We start from the raw sequence: 25,518 nt of genomic DNA, 5'->3' as shown, positions 1-25,518 counted from the left end.
TCAGATATCTGTCTTCCTTTCCTTTCTTTGAGTCCCCTCCACCACCAAATTTGGGCTGGGCTGTACCACCAGAGGCTGCAAGTGACCACGTGACTAGCCATGGTTGAGGGCGGTACTGGGACAGAAATGCTGCAGGCAACTTTGACTGGATATCTAAAATAAGGTGGCTTTCTTTTCCCACTCTCTTTCTTTCTGAGGGATGACTCTTAAAAGAGAAGGTACCAGCAAGCAACCACCCCCTCAGACCCAGAGACCGCAGTCACACACTGAAGATGGCAGAGCTACCCCAGGAGCCTGGGTCCCCGATGATGTCACAGAGCAAAGCACTCCCTACATACCCTGGGCTGTTAAGTGTGAGTTAAACCAAATTCCCTTCTTTAAACCACTATACCTTCAGCAGTACATATTGTTTTATTATGAATGTTTTACACAAATATATTTTTTCTGCATCTCACTTTTCTCTCTGCACATCTCATGGAAATCCCTCTTAAAACACCTCCTGTAGGGGTGCCTGGGTGGCTCAGTGGGTTGAAGCCTCTGCCTTCAGCTCAGGTCATGGTCCTGGCATCCTGGGATCCAGCCCCGAGTCAGGCTCTCTGCTCCGTGGGGAGCCTGTTTCCCCCCGCCCCCTCTGCCTGCCTCTCTACCCACTTGTGATCTCTGTCTGTCAAACAAATAAATAAAATCTTAAAAACAACAACAACAACAACAAAAAAAAAAAAAAAACCTGCTGTAGATTCTATTCATTCCTTTACATTATTACCACCTATTCCCTAATGGAAACAAAATTTGTTCCCTTAATGCAAATTCACCTTACTTTCAGGATTTTTCTAATCCAAACACCACCACAAAATAATTCTCATACATGCGTCCTACACACCAGGGCTTGGGTGGCTATAGATTCTCAGAAGACAGGTGGATGAGTCCATGGTGGATACATGTTACTAGATTTTGCCCTCTGGTAAAGGTAAATTCAGGTGCTTACAGGGCAGAATAAATGTCTCTTCCCCTATGGCAAAAAAAATAAATAAATAAAATAAAATAAAATAAATAGAATAAAATAAAATATAAGAAATATAAAATAAAATAAAAGTAAAGTAAATTTCTCTTTCTCCCAAAAGAGTGATTATCTCTTTACTACTCTGACTTGGATTCCCCTGAAAACTACTCTTAGCCCCTTTTCACACATTCTGAGTCTGTAAGAATCTGTTCTGGAAAATGTCCTGTCACAATTTTGATCCAAATTTCTGTCTGTCGGTCAGTAGGACCTCCTAGTGTGCTATACGCGTTAACACATAGCCTGTCCTAAATATTATCCCCAAATCTATTATATTTCTACTGATCTTGTTTGTTGTTATTTTTTTTTTTTTTTACTACACAAAGCCTTTTATTTCACTTGAATCAAATACTGCTATCATTTATTTTATATGTCCTGGGTTTGGAAAAGTTTTAGGTCAGAAAGATCTTCTGGTTCCTAGAGTTTTATTTTATTTGCAAGATTTCTGTTGTCTTGAGGCTTTTTGTTTGGGCCTTTACAGATTGTTCAGTACATCCAGAATTTGTTTTTGTTTCTTTTTGTTTTTAAAGGACGATGATCTAATTTTATTTTCTTCCAGGTAAATGAAAGATTGTACCAGCGTCATTTATTAACTAAAAATCTTTTCTCAGTGTATTGATAATAAATTTTGTTATTAAGTTTTTATTTTTACTGATATTTAATTTTTTTCTCTTCCGGTTTTGGTGTCAGGTCTATCTCATAAAATGAATTGAGAAGTATTCCCTCCTCCTCTACTAGCTCAAAGAATATGTATAATACTGGAATTCATTCTTCCTTAAATACTTCCTTACATAAATATGTAGTTTGAAAGGGAAAAAGCATTTTAGCACCCTTTTCAGATAATTGTGGATTGCCTCTCACAAGTATTAGATTTTTAAAGTTACTTGCGCTGTGGAATCTGAAACTTGTCATGCTCTGTCACAGTAAGTTCTGTCTACCCTGAACGTGGAATGGACTTTTTAACCTGTGTGATGTCAGGACAGCATGGATTACTCATTTGGAAAACATCAGTTCAATGAGTTATGTAGATTTCCAAATATGGAAAATTTTGTAGTACAATACCGAAACTTCACATTGGTTAATATCAATGCTCATTCTCATCAGAAAAGTCTTAGTAAAAGTCTTAGTCTTAGAAAGCTCTCAAGCTCACAATGAGACAGGTTCATTTTGTTCGTTTTTCAGAGAATGTCAGCCAGATATCCAAGTCTGAATGACCACTGTTCGTCAGTCATTCTTTCAAATAAAAACAATCTTCTGCAGAAACAGCAACAGCTCCTCGCTCACAGAGTCACACAAGCGTGTTTCCTCTGGGCAGCCTTCATCCTTCAGTATGCAACGTTAAGTTCTCTTTGCAAAGCTCCATTCCTTCGCTCGGGATCAAAAAGAATGCATATCTGATTTAATAAAATAAAGAGTTTCATGGCTTGTTTCATCAGAAACATTCCTAAGTAAAATTGTTCATTTCTTTTCCCCTGTGACCGTGTGGCCCTGCAGAACAGAACCACCAAAAGAACAATGTGGTGCCACTGCCTTGATTTGGGCCAACATACAGGTTCACCCAGCATTGCATCTGCACCATCGTCAACATGGTAAAAAGATAAATAACATTTAAGTATCATTACAAAATATTGTTACAAAAACATTAAATACCATTACATAACATTTAAATATCATTACAAGTTTTGACCTCACAGACCTCATAAAAGAGTCTTGCGGGCTCATGGACAGCACTTTGAGAAGTGCTCTGCTACCCAGAGAAACTCTCACACATTTGTCAGGACACATGTACAAGATTGTCCATACAATTACTGTTTGTAAAAGCCAAAAATTAGAATAGACTCATCCATAAAATGGAGAGGAAAAGTGGCCGAGTCATTTAATAGAAATCTAGATGGCATAACAGCGATGATAATGGCAGATTCACCAATCTACTACTGAACAAAAGAAGTGATAGAATATATAAAGTCTAGGGGCGCCTGGGTGGCTCAGAGGGTTAAAGCCTCTGCCTTCAGCTCAGGTCATGATCCTAGGGTCCTGGGATCAAGCTCTGCATCAGGCTCTCTGCCTCTCTCTCTGCCTACCTCTCTGCCTACTTGTGATCTCTGTCAAATAAATAAGTAAAATCTTAAAAAAAAAAAAATATATAAAGTCTCATACTATTTACATGAAATTTAAAACCTACTAAAATAAAAATATTTTCACTTTTAAGGAGGCTGGCATTGGTGGTAAGATCAACTTTAAAAACAAAGGAGGTAAATTATCATCAGAAAAATCAAAATCAGGATAGTAGCTGCTCTTTTTAAAGACTTCTTTATTTATTAGAGAGAAAGAGCCCACATGTGAGTAGGGGGAAGGCCATAGGGAGAAGGAGAGAGAGAATCCTTAAGCAGACTCCTCATTGAGCACCAAGCTGGATGCAGGACTCGATCCTAGGACTCCAAGAGCATGTCCTGAGCTGAAATCAAGAGTTGGCCACTTACCCTCCTGAGCCACCCAGGTGCCCCAGTAGTTACTGCGAAAGAAGATGGAAACAATATGTTTGGGAAGGGTCAGACAGCAGGCTTCTGGAATATTAGCAACGATCTAATTCCTTGCCTGGGTGTTTTTTACAATGGTATTCCTTTGTATGACTATTATATTTTGTGAGACTGTGTGAATCTGAATTTATATTCATATGAAATGTTTGAAAATATCAATTTTTTCATTTATTAGGTCAATAGTGTAAATTTTGCTATCTTGTATTTATTTAAATTCTATATTTCATTAGCAGATTCACAAAGGTAAAAATGCCTAATCGGCATCACATGTGAGAAGGAAGCAACATCCCTTTTTACACAATAAGTAACAATGTTCAATATAAGTGAAGGTGATGTTCAAAGGAAATTTTCTATTTTACTTCACAAAAAGAGCAATTTCTACCATCTGCTCTCTGAAAACTGATGGTTGCTCTGAAAACAGATCTCCCTTGTTGTGTTGTTTCTTACTTCATTTTCAGTGACAACGGTTTTCCAAATGACTTAATCTATGTGAGAAATCTTTTTTAAGAATACTAAAGAAAAAACCCACTGCTTAATGATGCTCACTGTCACAGAACTCTGTGATGTAGATATCACAGGAAATGTGTTCGCAATTACAAAGGCAAACAAGTTCAAGTGAGTTTGTGAATGATAGGCTAAAGTTAAAATAAGGATCACTGTCTCTGAACATGTTTTCCCGTAATGCCCAAAATTAATTGGAAATTTAAAAGAACATTTTTGTAAAAGAACATTTTTAAATAGCTTATGGGTATACATATTTTTAAGCACAAAAAAAACTATCAGTTTTTAACTGTAATAAAATAATACTGCAAATATTACTCATGCAACATCCATGGTATTTACCACACAATTATAAATTTAAAATGAAAGTTGTATTTTTTTAAAGTTTTATTTCTTAAGACTAATTAACTATTTCAGGACTCTCTAAAGTTTAAACAGAATCAAGTCCTTCATTGAATGCTTCATGACACAGATGAACTCTGTAATATGTATAAAATTTCATATCAATCAATTCTCTATATACTACCTGCCTTCTTTAACTTAAACATTAAAACCTCCTAATTTTTTATTGTAGACCTTAAAATTGACAGCCCTACATTATCATCACTACTCAGGACAAAAGCCTCTGAAATAGATCTGAAATTTAAATACAAAAATAAGATTTAAGGAGAAGCAAAAACATGAGTTAATTTTTTTCATAATCTTAAAACAAAAAGTGTTTTTCTAGGTATGATACAAAAACCAAAAGCCATAGAGAAAAGACTGATAGATCCAGCTTTTAAGAGAAAACTTGCATTAAAAAAAAAAAAAAACCAGGAGTGCCTAGATGGCTCAGTGGGTTAAAGCCTCTGCCTTCAGCTCAGGTTATGATCCCAGGATCCTTGGATCGAGCCCCACATCGAGCTCCCCATCAAGCCCTGCATCATGCGCTCTGCTCAGCAGAGAGCTGTCCCCCTCTCTCTCTGCCTACCTCTCTGCCTACTTGTGATCTCTCACTCTCTGTCAAATAAAACCTTTAAACAAAACAATACAAATAAACCAAAGACATAGAGAAAAATGCTTGCAAGATATATGACACAGACTGGAATTCTTTTTTTTTTTTAGATTTTATTTATTTATTTATTTGAGAGAGAGAAATAGAGAGAGAGACAGCATGAACGGGGCGGCGGGGTAGAGGGAGAAGTAGGCTCCCCACTGAGCAGGGAGTCCAATGCAGGATTCAATCCCAGGACCCTGAGATCATGACCTGAACCAAACGCAGTCATTTAACTGACTCAGCCACCCAGGCGCCCCAGGACCGGAATTCTTTAACATAGAAATTGCTCAGGAAGGGTGGCTTAGTCCTGGGATTGAGCCTCCTTCCCCCTCTGCTCCTTCCCCAACTTGTGCTCATGTTCATCATGCTCTATCTCAAATGAGGAAATAAAATCTTTAAAAAAAGAGAGAGAGAGCAGGAAATACCAAGAGGTGTAATCAGAAGAGAACTGAGACTCCCTTAAAAAAAAAAAAAAAAGAAAAAAAAAGAAATTGCTCAGGAATCACAATAAAGACAATTCAACGAAAACATGGGAAACTATAAGAAAAGACAGCTCCTAAAAGTAAAATTAAAACAGACAAAAAATATGTTCATTCTCATTTTGATAAATGTAAATATCAAAACAAGATACTATTTTTCATGTCAACAACAATGAAAAATGTTTAGAATTGAATGTTGATGAAATGAGAAAAACAGACATTTCTCATACACTATTGGTGCAAATATAAGCAGACATAATCTTTTTTAATAGCTTTAATGAAGGGCGTAGCTGGGTGGCTCAGTGGGTTGAGCCTCTGCCTTCAGCTCAGCTCATGATCCCAGGGTCCTAGGATAGAGCCCCACATAGGGCTTCCTGCTCAGCGGGAAGCCTGTTTCTCCCTCTCCCACTCCCCTTGCTTGTGTTCCCTCTCTCACTGTCTCTCTCTCTGTCAAATAAATAAATAAAATCTTTAAAAAAAAATAATAGCTTTGTTGAAATACACATAATTCCCACACCATAATATTCACCTATTTAAAGTAACAATTCAACAGCTTTTACTGTATCCGAGAATTAGGCAACCATCCTCACTCACAATCTAATTTCAGCACATTTTTAGCACTCCACAAAAGAATTCTCATATCCCTTAGTCATCACTCTCCCATTCTTCCTACACCGGCAGCCATACACACAGAATCTTATTTGAAGGGCAATCTGATGATGACAATAAAAAATTTAAGTGTGCAACCCTGTGAACGAGCAATTCCATTTCACAGAATGGATCATATAAGAATAAGTATGCGAGGGACACCTGGGTAGTTAAACCTCCAACTTTTTATTTCAGCTCAGCTCATGATCTCAGGGTGGTGGAATCGAGCCCTGCATGGGGCCTCGTGCTTGCTGTGAAATCCACTTGAGGATTCTCTCCCTCCCTCTTTCCCTTCCACCACCCCAAAAAAAAGAAGCAAATCATACACAAAGATATACACAGGGATGTTCCTCAAACACTATTACAGCATAATACATAACTTATATAGCTCAATCAGAAACTATATTACTATAATACTGGTATAGCAGTAAAGTAAAATACAGTATAACTATTTAAAAGAAATAAAGACAATTTCTACATAGAAATATTATCAGACTATATATTTAAGTTAAAAAAAACAAACTGAAGCAATGCTTATGATATTATTTGTATTGAAAAATAAGCTATTCCTACAAAATTTTAAAGAGAATATACACTAAATTTTTAGTTATGATTACCTCTGAAGGAAGAGGATTAGATGTTGAGAAAATGAAGATTACATCTTTAATTTCATATTTCATTTTAAAATAAAATAAACTCATTTTAAACAATGCTCTTCATTATTTTTAAAACACCACCCAGCAACAACAAAAGCATTTTTAAAGATTTTTTTTTTAAGATTTTATTTATTTATTTGACACACAGAGAGAGATCACAAGTAGGAAGAGAGGCAGGCAGAGAAAGGTGGGGAAGCAGGCTCCCCGCTGAGCAGAGAGCCCGACATGGGACTTGATCCCAGGACCCTGAGATCATGACCCGAGCTGAAGGCAGAGGCTTAACCCACTGAGCCACCCAGGTGCCCCAACAAAAACATTTTTTTGTAATTTTTTTTTTTTTAAGATTTTATTTATTTACCTGACAGACAGAGATCACAAGTAGACAGAGAGGCAGGCAGAGACAGGGAAGCAGGCTCCCCGCTGAGCAGAGAGCCCAACACAGGGCTCCATCCCCGGACTCTGGGATCATGACCTGAGCCAAAGGCAGAGGCTCAACCCACTGAGCCAACCAGGTGCCCCAACAAAAGCATTTTTAGATGAGAAGATGCAAAAGACACACCAGGGTTTTCTTACACAGACATGCAAGGTTCTACCAAACTTCAAAACAGAAAACCATATATCATCATATCCACAAGTAAATATTTAATAAAAGTGACTTAAGCAAGTAGACATAAGATTATCCTAAAGGATAACTATGCATATCACAATATAACTATGTATTTAAACTTAGGAAAAAATCCAAGTTAGAAAAATATCTCTGGAAAACAGACAAAAATAATAAGACAATATGACTGGTATTTTCTATTTCAAATATGAGAATATTAAAAAATTCTATCCTGCAAATACATGTTTGTATTACAAAATATAATTAGTATTTATGTATTTACAAAGGCAATATAAATTGCTACTTCCTCCGCCTTCAAATGGCTCCTGTTTATCTTTGTCTTTTTTTTAAGATTTTATTTATTATTTGAGAGAGAGAGAGCACAGAGGGAGAGTGAAAGGGAGAAGCAGACTCTCTAATGACCAGAAAGTCCAATGCGGGCCTCAATTCTAGGACCCTGAGATCATGATCTGAGCCGAAGGCAGATGCTTAACCGACAGGTGCCCCTATCTTTGTCTTTTTATTTTCATTCTCATTTTTGCACGTAGTATATTCCTTACTTGTATCTTATAGTAACATACAATTTTCAATGGGCTTGTAAGTGTTAATTTTTATTCTAGAAGTAAAATTGCTAATGAATGATACTAAACTTACAGAAATCCATCATTTCAATTTTATCATGTTTTAAGATATAATTCAATACCCCAAGGAAATATTTAGAGATGCACCTAAAGATAGAAAGATTAAGGCTCTTCTTCCCAGGATTATTTATATTAGTGAAAGTACATAAAAATCTCTATTCCCAACAATAAGGATAAGTTAAATTAACTGGGGATACTTCCATAATTTGAAATATGTTTCAGCCATTAAAAATAGATGCTTATGAACAAAATTTAACAGAATGAAAATTACTCAAATTATACAAAAAAATACTGTATCATCTCAAATTTCTAAGGAAGAATTTAGATTTATGGGATATATAAAGAAAAAACTAAAAGGCAATACAATATTTTGCCAGTGTTTTTATTTCTAGGAGTTGGTTTTATTGGCGATTTTTACTTCCTTCTTTACATATGACTATATTTTCCAAAATTTCTTCAATAAAAATCCACAAATTATTTTATAATCATAAATGGCACTTTAAAAGAAAGATGAAACTAAGATAATTCTCATACGGGGGTAGCTCAGCATATATTTTAAATATTTTAGTATGGAGAAAAATATGATAAACAAAAATTTCATAAGAAAGTCCAAAACAACTATGTAATTGCACAAAGGACTATTTTAGCCAAAATATATGCACTGGATATATTTTAAGATATGACGTAAGTTGATGTTTACATGCAAACCTCTCAATGATGCCAAAAATATTCCTGTAGTATGCCAAAAAGAAAAACAAAAACATAAGGGTGTGGAAAAAAATAAAGCCACACACATTTAAAAATGAATTTCTGATGTAATACATGATAGCTTTAAACGCTTTTTTCTCTCACTCAACACATATGTGGGTCGCACTGGTATGTTCATGCCTGACCCAAGGTGTCATCATAAAGAATAAAGATATTAACTCATCAAAGACCCCCAAAAGATTCAAAAAGCCAGTACTTCCTTTCAATTATTTTAATTATTCTATGGTAAGCAGCCTCAACACTAAGAATTAGTACAAAACAAAAGTAAAAAGAAAAGTGGTTGGGAATGACTTGGAATGACTCGTAAAAACAATTAGTGACAATTCAGAAAAGAAAGAAATTCAAAATAAGAGCTCAAAAGATGTGTCTATATAGAGAAGTATTTTCCTCAAAGGCTTTTTAAAATGTAGTTGTTTTTTATTTCAACAGTTTTTTTAAACACTAAGATTGCACCAAGAAACAAAACCCCACATGCCTTAAACTGGAACCACGAAATTCATGACAAATAGTATTGAGATCAGCAGCAATAATTCCACCAGATTTAAAGTTAAAAGAAAAAACTGCCTTTCCTCTTCCATTATCAACAAAAAACAAATTATATGCTCACGCTATTGTTTGGAATATCTAAGCAAAAAAAATCAATGTCCTTTGTGATATTTTATAAATAGGGTGATGAGAAAACCCTTTCATGTTGAAAATCACCAAACTGAAATTAAAGTTTAGAAATTCTTAGAAGCATCCTCATTAAAATGAAAGAAAAAAATAATGAAAAATAAAATTATTTAATTAAATTTATTAGAAACATTAAGTCCAATAACATCTTTCATATTTGTACATTTAAACTATAATTTACAAGTTCCATACATACTCCTTATTCTCATTAATTTTGGTAATGACCCTGTGAAATCAATAATTACCCTCTATTTAAGCAAAAACTAATCTAATATTCTTGACTTCCCTGGCTAATATGACTACAGAATGGTAAGACAAATTAAGGACATAGTTTTTCAGGTTCCTAATCTGACAGTCTTCTATCACACCACACAGATGACCAAAGTGTTTTACTAGTGTCATAAGCAAAAATAAAAATAATGATGATTTTCAGATTTCCTAGAACAGAAATTTTAAAAAGAAAATCATAAAGCAAATTAACCTTCATTTCATGTCTACTATATGTGAAGCGTACAGGTACTCACAGACCATAAAATCTTCATACTAATCCTGTAAAGCAGGTGTCTCCCAAATTAGACAAGGAAACTGGGTCTCAGAGAGGGCAAGTATCTGCCCGTTTTCACACAGCAAATAAGTAGGACTCAAATCCAAGTATTCTTGACTCCATAGTTTATACTTTCAACCAATAAACAATACTGCTTCTTGGATAATTCTATTTTCCAATGACCAAAAAAGACAGTATATTATGTTATATATCAACCATAGCATAGCTTAATTCTGCAGATCAATTTAAATAGTAGAAACAGTAAGAATAGCAAAACTAGAAAGTTACATTAAAATCAGGTTGAGATAAAGGCAGGCTGGAGGGATTCCCTGAGGTCAAAGACACCGCTTCTGAAACCTGTCCTCTCCCCAGGCCCTGACACGCAGGAATGGATGGTCAGGAGACAGTCCCCTCAGCACTCGCAGAAAGTGGGAGATGTACACACACACACACACACACACACAAAACCCAGAAAAACAAGACTTGCCTACCCTGTATCATTATTTTACATTTGTACCAAAGACAACCTCTCCCTCCCACGCATAATTATTCAGACCTGAAAACTCATATGATAAAAAATACAAAAACTGTGTTCATTATTTGATACTCAGAAATACTTCAATCCTACCTCCTTCTCATGCATTCGAGAGAAGAGATGATCATCGTGGAAACTGCTGGATTTTCTCAGACTGAATTTGGGAGTCATCTGTTGAGTGAGTAAGAGTTATTCAATACTTTTTTGGCCTGCCTTATCATTAACCAAAAAGGAAACTAAATTGCCTGAAGTTCACACCAAAATAATACTGACATAGGAGAAAAAGGCGATTTATTAACTCGCAAGTGATAGGATTCATAAGACTATTATGCTTCATAATGTAGACCTTTGTTCTTTTCCGTAAATGACCTAACAATTACTTTATTTAAAAGTACCTGTCCATAGGGGGCGCCTAGGTGGCTCAGTGGGTTGAGCACCTGACTCTTGATTTCAGCCCAGGTTCATGATCTCAGGGTCCTGGGGCTCCATGCTCATTGTGGAGTCCGCTTGGGATTCTCTCTCCCTCTGCCCCTCCCCGCACTTGTGCATGCACTCTCTTTCTCACTCACTCTCCTTCAATGAATAAATAAGGTCTTAAAAAAAAAAAATCTGTCCATAGAAAAGGCCAATGACATTCCCACCTACCAGAGAAACTGGGATTGGCTTCTGTCTCAGGTATCGAGGATTTTCTATCTGAAAATTTGAGATAGAAATTAATAATTGTGTTAATTATTAATTATATTTTTGAGTTTTAATTTTTGCATTTTAATTATTATTTGATAAAATATAGAATTAAGCTGCTATACAAAATGTTTTCTATGTATCTTAATATTTAGTTTGTGTTTTAGGATGGGTATCGTATGATACGCTTTTGGTAGCCCACAGACAAATAAAAATAAAACCTAGACTCCTTTACAGACAGAAATGCACCTTCATGACCCTCTTACAGCCTAACCACCCAGCTTCGTTTCCACTACTCCTCCCAACACGTTTTATACCCCCAGGACCCTGGCTGACTTACATTACTGAAGTATGGTAGTCTTCCTGTGCCTCTCCACCTCTAGGCACCACTCTGTGCCCCTCTAACCCCTACCTAATCAGCTTTAAGGTCTCCATTTCATTACTATACAGCCAGGCAGGTTCAGAGCATGAATCCTGACATTCACCTCCAGACTATTTACCAGAGTAGAGAATTCCTTTGGGACTCCTCCTGTATCTGCCTTTCAGGCTCATGTACCCCCTCAGTACACCCTGTATTCCACGGACACTAAACGACTTGCCTTACCTTGAAAAGCACTACCTTCTCTCTCAAATCTGAGTCTTTGCAACCTATGAACTCATTCTCCCAACTTCATCCTATGGTTCACTTAATCAAGACTCTTCCCCAAGAAATTTAATTAAGTTCCTCCTACTCAGAGAGTACCCTTCTACAATCAAACATCTGTCTTCTGTAAAAGAGTGCAAACTCTGAAAACAGACTATGACCGTCACCACCCATCTATCCCTAGCATCCACCAAAGGGCCAGGCAGGTGATGGGTGCCAATAAATACGCATTAAGAAGAAAGGATGGAAGGAGGGAAGAGGGAGGAAGGGGCACAATGGACCTGATCCCTCCCTCTAACCGAGCTCCTCAAGTATCCTATGTGTCTCTCACTGCACATTCTAAGTGTTTATCAGTCTTTATGCACAACAAGTGCAAAGATAATCATGTCTCAGTTTTGTATTCCTGGTAACTAGCACAATACCTAATCTGTAGTAGCCTTTCAAGGAAGTATTTATTGAATGAATATACTGTATGATAAACTAGAAACACCGATTATTACCCCAACTATTTTGTTCACAAGTGAAGTGATAATTAAAAGTCATTATCAAAGGGATGCCTGGATGGCTCAGTCAGTTAAGCATCTGCATTCAGCTCAGGTCATGATCCCAGGGTCCTAGGATCGAGTCCCACATCAGTCTCCCTGCTCAGCGGGGAGCCTGCTTCTCCCTCTGCTGGCTGCCTCCCCTGCTTGTGCTTTCTCTCTCTCTCTGCGACAAATAAATAAATGAGATCTTTAAAAAAAATCATTATCATGGAATTCTAATCTCCTGACATCTTAAAGTTACAATTTACAACAGAGATAACCTCAAAATGTACAAGAATATAAATACAACAGTAACCATGACTTCAACCTAGAACGGTTTTTACCCTGAAGTACACCACTGGCATCAAATGACAAATTTTGTCAAACATATATTATCAGAATCTACTCTTCCAAAATCTATGTTTTCAAAAAGCTCCTCAAATGACTTATTATAGGTTTATAATCAAAGAAATAAACTACCCATACCCAAGTTCATAATAAAGATAAGGATGCACAGACCAATTAATCAAAGAATACAGCAGCAATGAAATTAAAAATAGAACTGATTATTCATGTTTAAAAAACAGAAAAGCCTCTATAGCAACAGATAAGATCTGAAGAGTAACTATATTTTAGCATCTAGATAAGGATTAATTTACAAAACAATTTTCTTTTGCCTGAAGACCGATTACTACAAAGTAATGGCAACCGTCTGAATTTAAATTTCTCTCCCCATCTTCCAGAAACCCATACAGATCAACAAAGAAAGCACATTAAAAAACCCATCACTGATGTCTACAACATAACAAGAAGACATTACTAAAACCCTCGATTTACATGTAAATGACCAAAGAAAGATAACAGATCAGCAGAATTAGATCCTGAGCCAAACCAGAGTGACAGCATGGAATAAAAAGGGAAGTGCCTCAGGGTCCTAGGTTTTGGAATATAAATGTCATCAAATATTGACCTGTAAAAGGAGAGTGGTCTACCTTTCGTGGGTCGCACCAAAAAACCTGATGGATCAGAGTGCTGGAGCCAGAAGAATCAAAAGAAGGGTGTGAAAAAGTGTAAAGAACCAGAGAAGGTTCTTAGGAAGGAACCACTTATGCAATAGAGAGAGGCTCCTTGGAAAGAAGTTTGTCCATGATGGAGGGAAAGAAAGAAGGAACTGACGAAAAAGAACACTGGAGAAACAAGACGGAAGCAAAGAAGCAGAGGATGACGGGTCAAAATGACAACCACAAGAGGCAGAACTTATTAAAGAAAGTGAATTTCAGTGGAGCCGGAGAAGAAGGCTTTCCTAAACCAAGAAATAAAGTAAGTTACCCAAGCCATCCATCCTATACAGCCACTGGCTACCTCTTGTTCAAAAACATCTAAGATCAGTAATCGTGAACAACAACAAAAAGAATCCAACATCCATAAAAACTTCCTATAAAAAACAGAAAATCAAAATCAAAACCTGTCAGTAGTAGGAATTACTTTTTTTCAAAGCCATGAAATAGAAGAAAACAGTAATATGGGCCTCCTTTGGCCTCCCCTGTGTCAGGACTTTCATTCATTAGGGTTTTTTATGCAACCCACTTGACGCAGACCACTTTCCTGCAGGTCAACGTTTGACGACGTTTCTGTTCCACCACCAGGACAATATGTATTCAAGTATAACTTCTAAATAATCTCAGGAAGTTCGTAAAGAACACTACAAATAAAGACAGAAAACAGAAAGACATTGAACAGGAGCTGACCAAGTAAGAGCTTGGGGAAGTTGTGAGATGCCAAACTGATACATAAAAGTCAGCTGCATTTCTGTAAATTAGCAAAAGTCACTGAGGAAAAGAAAATAATTTTATAGAGACATCATTTGTAATCACAAAACAGCATATAATTCCTAAAAGCAAATCTAAGAAAATATACATAAGCTCTTTGTGCAGAAAATAATTCAGATTTTTTGAAAAATACTAATAATGAAATAAATAGTGAAACCATGTGTTTGGACAGTCTCAATATTATAAAAATGACATTCTCCTTAGCTTGATCTAGTGACTAAATTTTTCCAAACCAAAATCACAATAGGGCTTTGGTAAAACTTAATAAGCTCATTATAAGATATATATAAATAAATAGACAAGAATAGCCAAGACATGCCTGAAGAAAACAAGCAAGGTGAAGTGACTTACTAAGATATAATAAAACTACAGTAATGAAGATAAGTCAATGGAATCAACTAGAGAGTACTGGAAATTCAAATAAATATGACAACATGACTCATGAAAAATCTAGCTTTGTGAATTGTTGAGAAAATAAAGCTGTGTTCAATAAGTGGAAAAAAGTGAGATCTGATTCCTTCTTGTACCACATATGATAAATTTCCAATGGATTAAATACTTATAATTAGGGACACCTGGGTGACTCAGTCAATTAAGTGTCTGCCTTCAGCTCAGGTCATGATCCCAGGGTCCTGGAATCGAGTCCCACATCGGGCTCCTTGCTCAGTGGGGAGCCTGCCTCTCTCTCCCTCTGCCTGCTGTTTCCTCTGCTTGTGCCCTCTCTCTCTGACAAACAAATAAAATCTTAAGAAAAAATACTTTACAATTAAAAGCAGAACCATAAAACCTTTCAGAAGACAACTTCAAAGAATGACTTGAGGTGCCTGAGTGGCTCATTCAGTTAAGAGTCCAACTCCTGATTTCAACTGAGATCATGGTCTCAGGCTTATGAGTTCAAGCCCCTTGTGGAGCTCCATGCTGGACATGAGCCTGCTTAAGATTCTCTCTCCCTCTCCCTGAATTTATAGCCTCAAAGTAGAAAAGATTTCTTAAGCAAGAACCAAAACAAAACAAAACAAAATGCATAAACAAAAAGGAAATTAAAATATTTGACTAAGTAAGAACTTCTCTCCAAAAACGATATCATGAGTAAAATGAAAAGCTAAGCCATAAACTGGGAGATGTTTGCACAAATGATCAGTCTCCAAAATGTGTAAAGAAGGTCTTTAAAATTTAATAAAAGAAATAACAATACAGTTTTTTTAAATGTGAAAAACATGAGACACATTTTACTGACAAAGAAATCTGAATGACTAATACACGTAGGAATATATGTGCAATGTTTTCAGAAATAGGTAAATGTAAAGTAATTCCAGAGCGAGATGGCATTTTATAGCCCCCAGATTGGTACACATTAAAAATTTGACAATAAAAGTGTTCCAGATGGTGCACCACTGGTGGGTATATGAATTAATACATTCATTTTGGGAAGCATTTATTAAGTAGAGATAATAATAAAACCCACTTAAATACCGTACCAGAGAAAGAGGCACATTCTTTAGTAAATAACACTGTACTATATATACACACAGCTTTTTGAAAAACAGAGGCAGCAAATTTCCAGCAGGCAGCAAAGTACACTCAATAAATATTTATTGTCTGAAGGTATATATATGAAAAGTAAGTAACCATTCTCTATTTTTGGAATGGAGAAAACCAGCCAAGAAAGTAAGTTCTTCAAAAACACACCCAAACCTGCAAATACATAAAACCCTAATTCATGAAGCAGAATTAAATAGAAGGGGAAAAATAAAGGAAGGGGGAAACGGAATTCTCAAAGATGCTCAGGCTCTAATTAAGCTTAAAATTTAAAACCAAAAGCCAAGAAAACCATCTGTGACTTATTTTGACACAGCTCCACATTTACAAGCAGAGCACAAAATATTGGTTTAGCTAATTACAATGTAGCCTTTCAACTATGCAGAAGTGACTCCTGTTTCATCCTCTGCATCTTTAAAAGCCATTAAATACAGAAGTTAAAGACTCATTCTGTTATCATAAATTTTCTTTCTCAAGTTGACCAAAAAAAAAGAAAGAAAATGAAAAAGTCTATTATAATATTTAAGAGCAACAATGAACACTGTAAACAAGTATAAATCTTCTTTCTGTTGTTCATTTACAGTACACTGAGTTTGTCTCGTAACCACTTTCAATATGTAATGAGAATTATCTATAGTAAAGCATGTTCTTGTGTCTACTTGGGGGAAATAAGCAATCTATTTTCTGATTTTTATAACAGCAGCCAGATGTGCTTTGAAGTTAAATGTTCCCACTTTGTAATCCACCAGCAAATGGACTTGAAGCAATCTATAAACAGTCTTAGCATTTACTTTTTTCATGCTCTTTTGGAAAATTTCTTGTTCTCTCATAATACCTCAAGAAAGAAGACCACAATAAAGAATGTCCAAAATGGAAGATAAAAAGGATTTATGGAAAACATTAAAGTCTAACAAAATATTATACAGAAAACAAAGCCAAAAAAATTAAGTTCCAATAGCAAGAAAGATTCACATGACCAAACACTTCTTGTTTAAAGAGCAAACAAAATCACAGTAATAAAATATATAATAGTTTAAACTAGACACAAACACAGATACCTGAATGCTTTCTAATGAAAACTGGCTTTTTTTTTTTAATTTTATTTATTTATTTGACAGAGAGAAATCACAAGTAGATGGAGAGGCAGGCAGAGAGAGAGAGAGGGAAGCAGGCTCCCTGCTGAGCAGAGAGCCCGATGCGGGACTCGATCCCAGGACCCTGAGATCACGACCTGAGCCGAAGGCAGCGGCTTAACCCACTGAGCCACCCAGGCGCCCCAAATGAAAATTGGCTTTTAACATTTTATTTTGGTTAGTATTTTAGCCAAACTGGTTACAAGGGGTTCTGTCAGATTATTTCTTTGGATTATTCAGGATTTTGGTCAAACTGATCAAATATCCCTTATAGACTAATGTTGACCAATTAGAGAGGGTCTATGATTCCAGAAAAACAGAAAGACATTTTATCTAATATTTTAGCTGCCTTATAGGAAAGGGCTTTATCAAGCAATATATTACTAGCACCACAACTAAAATAAATGTTTTTAAGTCACGGCATCAGTCAGAACTGCCAAAATTCTCCCGATAGCATAAAATAAATTCAGTTCTCAATGTCAAACTAATTATGCTCCAAAATAATATTTCTTTTTTTTTTTTTTTTTTTTTAAGATTTTATTTATTTATTTGACAGAGAGAAATCACAAGTAGATGGAGAGGCAGGCAGAGAGAGAGAGGGAAGCAGGCTCTCCGCTGAGCAGAGAGCCCGATGCGGGACTCGATCCCAGGACTCTTGAGATCATGACCTGAGCCGAAGGCAGCGGCTTAACCCACTGAGCCACCCAGGCGCCCTAATATTTCTTTTTTTTAAAGACTTTATTTATTTATTACATAAATAAATCAGAGAGAGATCACAAGTAGGCAGAGAGGCAGGCAGAGAGAGAGGGGCAAGCAGTCCTCCCACTGAGCAGAGAGCCTGATGCAGGGCTCGATCCCAGGACCCTGAGATCATGACCCAAGCCGAAGGCAGAGGCTTAACCCACTGAGCCTCCCAGATGCCCCCAAAATAATGTTTCTTAAGTCAGCATTTTAGAACTTGAAAAACGCTTTTCCTCAGAAATAATACTACAAATGGAAGTTCATTCATTGGTCTACTCACATTTCAACACACATATTGAGCACAAATTAAATACAGATATATAACGGCACAGTCCCTTGGCACACGGAAAAGCCAAAGGAACAGAATGGAAACAGACACGTACTATTACATGATTTATGAGACAAATAAAACTGTGGTACATCAGGAATAGTCTTCTCAATAAATGTGAGTGTCACCTAGAGATAGATTATATATATATATGACAAAAATAAATCTTAACACTCTATCTCATATACAGAAATCACCTCCAGATGATGTAATCTAAACAGAAAAAGTGAGGCACCTGAGTGGCTGAGTCGGTTAAGCGTCTATCTTCAGTTCAGGTCATGATCTCAGCGTCCTGGGCTAAGCCCCACATTGGGTTCCCTGCAGAAAGGGAGCCTGCTTTTCCCTCTCCTCCCTGCTTGTTCTCTCTCTCTCTCTCTATCTCTCTCAAATAAATAAAAACTTTAAAAAATAAACAAATACAACACAATAAAGTAAAACAACAGGGCTGCTAGAAGACAACATAGAAGAATATCTTCAGGACCTTAAGATGGTCAAAGATCTTAAATAGAACACAAAACAATACTAATCACATAGTGAAAAGATAAGAAAATGAACGGCATTAAAATATCCATTTTCTGTTCATCAAAGATACCAGTAAGACATTGAAGGAAAGCAACGAAGTAAGAGAAAATATTTATAATACTCCAAAAGGACTCTTACCCAAAATAGAGACAAAACTGTGACATATCAGTACGAAAAAAAGCAAACAACCCAACAGGAAACCTGGCCAAGGAACAAGTAGGCACTTCACCCTGCGAGAGGCCATCTAAACTGTCAACAACTTCTGAAAGGTCACCTAACTGTCTTAGTCACCAGGAAAATACATACAAAAACCACACAAAGCAATGTCACCAACCACTCTCAAGAATGGCCAAATATTTTTAAGTAAAAAAAAAAAAAAAAAAAAAAAAATCACTAACAATCCCAAGGATTGAAGAGAAAGTAGAGAAATGAGAGCTGGCCCTTGGCTGAGGAGGAGGAAACCCAGCAGTCACCTCAGAAACAGTCGGGCAGTATTCTGTACCCAACAAACAGCTCTCTGCTACGCTACAAATTACCCCAAAGCTTCACAGCTTCAAACTACACCCATTTTATTGAGCTCACAGTTCTGTGGGTCAGAAAGCTGGGCAACTCATCGGTTGGAACCACTCATCTCCACTTACTCTTTGTCTTCCTCTTCCTCTTTTGTTTACTAGACCAGCAGGACAGCTGCCCAGGTGCCTAGTTAGGACAGTTCCCAACAGGCTCCAGGGAGGAAGGCTCCAGTGAGCAGACCAGCCAGGCTTCCGACGGGAGAGTAAAGGCATATTGCCACCTGCTAACTGTTTATAGGCACCCCTAGCCCTTGATGGGCAGGTTCACTCCTCCCAGATGGCCCCTAGCCTCCAGGTGGGTCTGCCTGCCTCTAGAGTGCTGTCCACCCCTGGAACTACCTGTGGGATCTGGGGACACTCACTCCTGCTGACCTTGCCCAGCTCCCATTGCCTATCTTGAGAGCTAGCCCTGCACTAATCCCACACTCCTCCCAGACCCTGCTCTGGGGCTACGGCACAGAGTCCTCACTCTTCCTTTGCTTCTGGTGGGAGTGAGGCTTTTCGATCAGCATGTGAACCCACAGGGGGAGTGGGCAGGTGACTAGGAACCAGGATGGAAGGCCCTGGAAAGTCCTCCTCCCAGCCCCCAGCCAGGGCTTCAGAAAAAGAAAAAGGAAAAAGGAAAAAAAATGTACGTAAAGATAGTAAAGCATGAAATACACATAAATTATATTGGCAGAATAAGAAAGCCTCCCCAAAACTAAAGGTTAAAATGCTCAGAGAGGAAGGAAAAAAAAGAGGAAGAAAATTAAATTGCTAGGTTTAATAAGTTAATTTCTACTTAGAATTATGAATTCCTAAAAAAAAAAAAAATACTGACATACTTCTGAAGAAAGAAAGAATATATTTGATGGAAAAAATGTATGTTTAACAAAATCTAGAAAATTATTCTGGAACATCTACTGCATCAGAACGAAGGTGTATGAAAGGCATGCCAGCAATATAAAAAATGCACCCTTAATGCAAAGCACTAAAATTAACTACTATTAACCGATCATTCACAGGAAGAAAAAAAGTCCATCACACATTCTCACACCAAACTAAAATCAAAGCAAAATCTAACCTTTTTAATACACTGGATTCTTAAATTATTCTATTGTGATCAAAAGATATAGTTCAGCCTGATTAATGTATAGATATTATAAATATATAAAAATGCAACACTTTCATATTTTACACTGTTAGTGAACTCTTTGAACAATACAATCTGAGGGGTTTGAAGTGGCAGGGGGGTGGGAGGTCGGGGTACCAGGTGGTGGGTATTACAGAGGGCACGGATTGCATGGAGCACTGGGTGTGGTGAAAAAATAATGAATACTGTTATGCCGAAATTCAATAAAAAATAAATTTTTTAAAAAGTGTGAAACCAAACCCAGGCAGACCTAGTTTTAAGGTATTACCTCAAAATATTTTACATCTTTTGTTTTAATTTTATTTTATAAATGAAAAATTTAATCCTCTGAACAGTTAAATAATTGGACAAAGTACTGTGTGTGCTAAGAAATGGGCATCAGAAGTTTCGAATAGCTAAGGGCAAAGGCAAATTTAAAAGGATAGCCCAGAATTTCACTTTCCACTTTGATACTGCTTTCTGGCAAATATCAAAACAAATTGTCTTTCTGGGGTTTTTCCTGTGCTCTTCCACAATGGTAACTTGGGCCTTCCCTCCAGTGGCCGCTTCCCCTCCACCTTCAAACATAACAGTGTTTCTTTTAACTTACTATTCCCCTCTTGTTATTAATTCTCTCTCTTCTCTTTCACTAACATGCTCCCAAAATGGCTAGGAGATTCATATTGCTTTAATTTCTGATCCATTCCCTACCTTCTAATCATGCCCCTTACCGGGTCAGCTATCTCTTTTCTGCCCCCTGAAGACCAGCTGTCCAGCCTCTGGGTGTAGCCACCACCTCGAGCAGTGCGACTACGAAGTAGGATTCCAGCCCTCGAGTCTCATGAACCTCCAAACCTTGACCTCCCCAATGGGTCCGACCATCTCTTCAAACTCCACCCATCTAAAAGGAAACTTGTAACTCTTCAAATGATTTCCCCCACCTGACAGTTAACTGAGCCAATGTTCCCATTTCCTAGAAGTAAACCTTTAGGTGCCCTTCCGGTCAGCTCACCAATCAGTCACTAGCATCCTTTACTCTCTTTGAAATGTCTTTTCTTTCAACACTTTCCATCTTCACAGAAATCACACTAACGTGCAGCTTACCACAAACACTGAAAAGACGACTGGCTCCCTTTCTCCAATTCCTACTTGCATCCACCATAACCTTCAAAATGCCACCAAGTCAATTTTCCCAAAGCACCGCTTTCATTAAAAACCATTATTAGAAGAAAGGGTTTTAGGTTTTTTAAAATAACAATCCCTACTGTCAGTGAAGAGGTTAAAAAAAAAAAAAAAAGAAAACAAAACAAAAGAAAAAAAGACAATCCCACATACTGCTGGTTGGAGAATAAATTGGTATATGCCTTCTGGGGGCAATGTACCAGGAAGGGATATATACCTGAGAAAGCAACCAAATATGTACACAAAGATTCTTTTTTTTTTTTTTAAGATTTTATTTATTTATTTAACAGAGAGAGATCACAAGTAGGCAGAGAGGTAGGCAGAGAGAGATGGGGAAGCAGGCTCCCTGCTGAGCAGAGAGCCCAATGCAGGGCTTGATCCCAGGACCCTGGGATCATGACCTGAGCCAAAGGCAGAGGCTTTAACCCACAGAGCCACCCAGGTGCCCCTGTACATGAAGATTCTTAATGAGTGTTACTTGCATTAGCCATAAACTAGGAGCAACCGAAATGTCCAAAAATAGCAGAATGCTTAAATAAGTTATGGAATACCCATCCAAAAGAAAAATCAGTGCTATGGTTAATCATATTTATAGAACTATTATAAACTTAGAGCAAATTTAAACAGTGCAAAATGGTATTTGTAATGTGACCCCAATTTTGTTTTAATTTTAATTTTATAAATATACACAGGAAAAAAAGGAGGGGAGAAAATATATAGCAAAAGGCTAAACCATCTCTCAGTGTTAAGATTTTCAAACATACTTTATTTATCTAATTTTCTATATTTTTCAAATTTTCAAATTACAACTTATTTTATTAATAACAAAGTGTGGGGCGACTAGGTGGCTCAGTGGGTGAAAGCCTCTGCCTTCAGCTCAGGTCATGATCTCGAGTCCTGGGATCGAGCCCCGAATAGGGCTCTCTGCTCAGCGGGGAGCCTGCTTCCCCCTCTCTCTCTGCCTGCCTTGTGATCTGTCTCTGTCAAATAAATAAAGAAAATCTTCGAAAAAAAAAATGCGATAAAAATTGTTCTAACCCCCTTTTCATTTCCTCAAAGCTTTTAAATGGCATCAGGCAAAGTGGACCATGGAAGGAAAAAATAAACCTCCAGGGCTCACTATTGCCTAAAATGTAAAAGCTAAACCACTCAATTTAGCATTCAAAGCTCCAATACAATCCACCTGATCAATGTTGCCCCTCACCCACTACATAAGTCCCAAAGTTCCAGTCATGACAGCTAACTTACACCACCCACATTTCTTCAGACCTCTCTCTTCCTAGCTCTGCACTTCCACGCCTGTCTAGAAACATCCAGGCCCCTCTCGGTCTTTGCACCAAAAACAGCTGCCCATGATGGCAGCTCATCCAGGATGTCTCCTAATTTTTTTAACCGTAATAACCTTGCTTCTCCAAGTCCTCTCTCCCCTTCCCTCCACTTTAGTATTCTACTTTCTAACTCATTTTGATATTTTACCATACACTATCTTCAATTATTATTTACTAGGTATGTGTGTATCTCCTATTTAACCAATAAGAAAATCAGCTTGTTGAGGGCAGGGACTGCTTTATGCTTCTTTGGAACGTTCTTTCTCTTTCCCGTCCTCAAAGTCCTTCTCCCACAGTATTACTGCAGTACTGAGGCTGACATCCAATAATAGTCACTAAACAGAATCAGTTCAGATGTTTTCCAAATATAATACAATTCTCCTACATCGATATACATACATAAAGTACTTTTTTTTTTTTACCCCAAGATTCCAACTATTAAGGCGAGCTTCGATGTCGCTGTCATCCAAAGACACAGCAGATTTTTTGGAATGAGCTTCCTGAAAGACAAAAGACAAAAGAGAAGAAGCAGGGGAAGGAAAGCGGGAAGGAAGGAACAGCAGAGAAAAGGAAGGAAGAAGAGAGGGATAGTGAGAAGAAAGAAGGAGAGAAAAGACAGAAAACAGGACAAAATATATGTCATTCAGAGTAATGAGAGTTCTGTGTGCTTTTCTGGTAGTGCTGCATTGCCCTCAAAGGAAAGGTTTAAGTTACAGCTGAGCTAGAGTTCTCAATTCTAAGTAATGACTGTTTATTATAGCTGCTTAGGGCTACGAGGTGCCTTCACAATATATTCACACAGTAACTAGATTTCAAAAAAAAAAAAAAAAAAACCCACACATCAAAAGAATATTTTAAAAATTAATCCAGATTCTTCTCTTTAAGTTCTTTCACAAAAAGTTTTAATTGTGGTATACCACAGTAGCTTTAAAGGGGGTTGGGGAAACACTTGAAAAGATGAATTATTTATAATCCTTAAAATTAGTTAACAGGGAAGTTTGTGTTGATGTCCAAGAAGCTCTTTGTTCTTAAATTAATTCTCATTCATACACTGAATATAAAGAGAAATAAACTTTGGATTCACATCATGAGAATACAATTATGGTGAAATTTTACTTTTTTAAAAAATTAAAATTGCACGCTTTTTCTCTCCCATATAACTTATTATATTACACATTTATCAAAGCAGATTAAAACTGTAACTGAGCACAGCCTAAAATCTGTGCCCAGAAATGGACAATGATCTAAAAGCTCTAAAAACTTAGAAAGGTATATCTGTGTAAAATAATAATGTATATAATACAGTACAACCAAAAAATGTATTTTGAAATTAAATTTGTTGGCACATCATTTCCACACTTTTAGAAAACCTCACGACTAATAAACGAAACTATTTACCTACGATCACTTACCCTGAGATGATGAAAAAATATACTAAAATCTTATTATCTCCAATTATCTATTATTGTTCTATTGAACAAAATGTTGAATTTATTACATATATTCTATTAAAATTCATTATTGTTTCTACTATGGGGCCTGCTTCTTGCATGCTTTTCTTTGTGAAGAAGAATATCTTAAGAAAAAGCACCTGCCCTGTTTATTTTGAGTAAATGTAATAGTTGATAATAAGCCCACAAATATTTAAAATACGCTGCCCTTAAAATATTTTCCAAAGTTCCAAATTATCACTAGAGAAAATGCAGTGAGTTATGTTTAGAGCAATATGTGCTGAACAGTCACGCATCACACGTGATCTCCTTGTAACTACAAGTCATGTAACCCAAGACCAGCCAGAGTTACGCAAGGAAGGCCAGAGTAAGCAGGCAAAATTCTTCTCTTTAGAAAGCTAACTGGAATGCTCACTAGCACCTTGTTCAAACCAAAACTGTGATAAGCAATGAGCTGCAAAAGAGGCATTCACATTTTAGGACATAAACAGCTCAACTTCAGCAAAAATGCAGTGTACCCTACTTCGCTACAAGTTAATCTGTTTTTTTAAATGTATAACCACTGGGTGTCAGATCATATGTGTGTGTGTGTGTGTGTGTGTACACACACACACACACACACACATATAAAGTAAAAGGGAAAAGGGGGAAAAAAACAGCTAAAAAATGAAGCTTTCCAAAGTTATTCTTCGACACACAAAAGAAACAATCCACTGCTTCATGTGATGCTTCAGAACCATTAAGAAAGCAGAAGGAACACTCTGGAGTATACCATGTTCTTCGATATCGGAGCATTCACCAAAACCTTTACAATGTTCTTCAATATCAGAGCATTCACCAAAACCTTTACATTGTATACAATGTTTTTAAGTAATTGTTGGAACTTTCACAAACCTGAAACTAAAAATTTGTGGAGTTATTTTAAAATAACAAACAAACGAAAGTAGAATCTGATCTTACACAACTCTTTGGGGTAATATTTTGTCCATCTTCTCTGGAGGTTGGACTCATAGAATGGGATCGCATTTGGAACTTCGAAGTATATGGTTCCCTACTAACAGACCAAAACAGTAACAGTCAGAATGGGGGAAATTCAGAACACAGAGGGCATTCAAATCTAGGATTACTAATTTTTTTCTTTTAGAAATGACATGATTTTTTATATTTAACAATGATGTTTCCATAGCAAAGAAAAAAGGCATACAACGACCATTTGTATTTCTCACATTTAATTTCATTTAAATATAAATAAAATG

At 36.8% G+C, this 25,518-nt stretch overlaps 1 protein-coding gene across 7 annotated transcripts in view; it reads right to left on the bottom strand.

Moving 5' to 3' along the window:
- CEP112 (centrosomal protein 112) overlaps nucleotides 1–25,518 on the bottom strand; it is a 408,382-nt gene that overhangs the window by 341,729 nt on the left and 41,135 nt on the right. For 6 of the 7 annotated variants that reach the window (XM_013054507.2, XM_013054504.2, XM_045080931.1 and 3 more), the window contains 4 exons: nucleotides 25,223–25,316; nucleotides 23,234–23,311; nucleotides 11,324–11,371; nucleotides 10,772–10,849 (listed from right to left, as the gene is read on the bottom strand). In XM_013054507.2, coding sequence (XP_012909961.1) covers nucleotides 10,772–10,849; nucleotides 11,324–11,371; nucleotides 23,234–23,311; nucleotides 25,223–25,316 — 298 coding nt within the window. The remainder of the gene's footprint in view (nucleotides 1–10,771; nucleotides 10,850–11,323; nucleotides 11,372–23,233; nucleotides 23,312–25,222; nucleotides 25,317–25,518) is intronic. The other variant, XM_045080930.1, reaches the window with a different exon arrangement.

The sequence above is a fragment of the Mustela putorius genome, unplaced genomic scaffold (genome assembly GCF_011764305.1).
Source record: "Mustela putorius furo isolate JIRA1106 unplaced genomic scaffold, ASM1176430v1.1 tig00000487_pilon_pilon_pilon, whole genome shotgun sequence".
NCBI lineage: Eukaryota > Metazoa > Chordata > Mammalia > Carnivora > Mustelidae > Mustela > Mustela putorius.
This window is presented reverse-complemented; position numbering and strand designations above follow the sequence as displayed.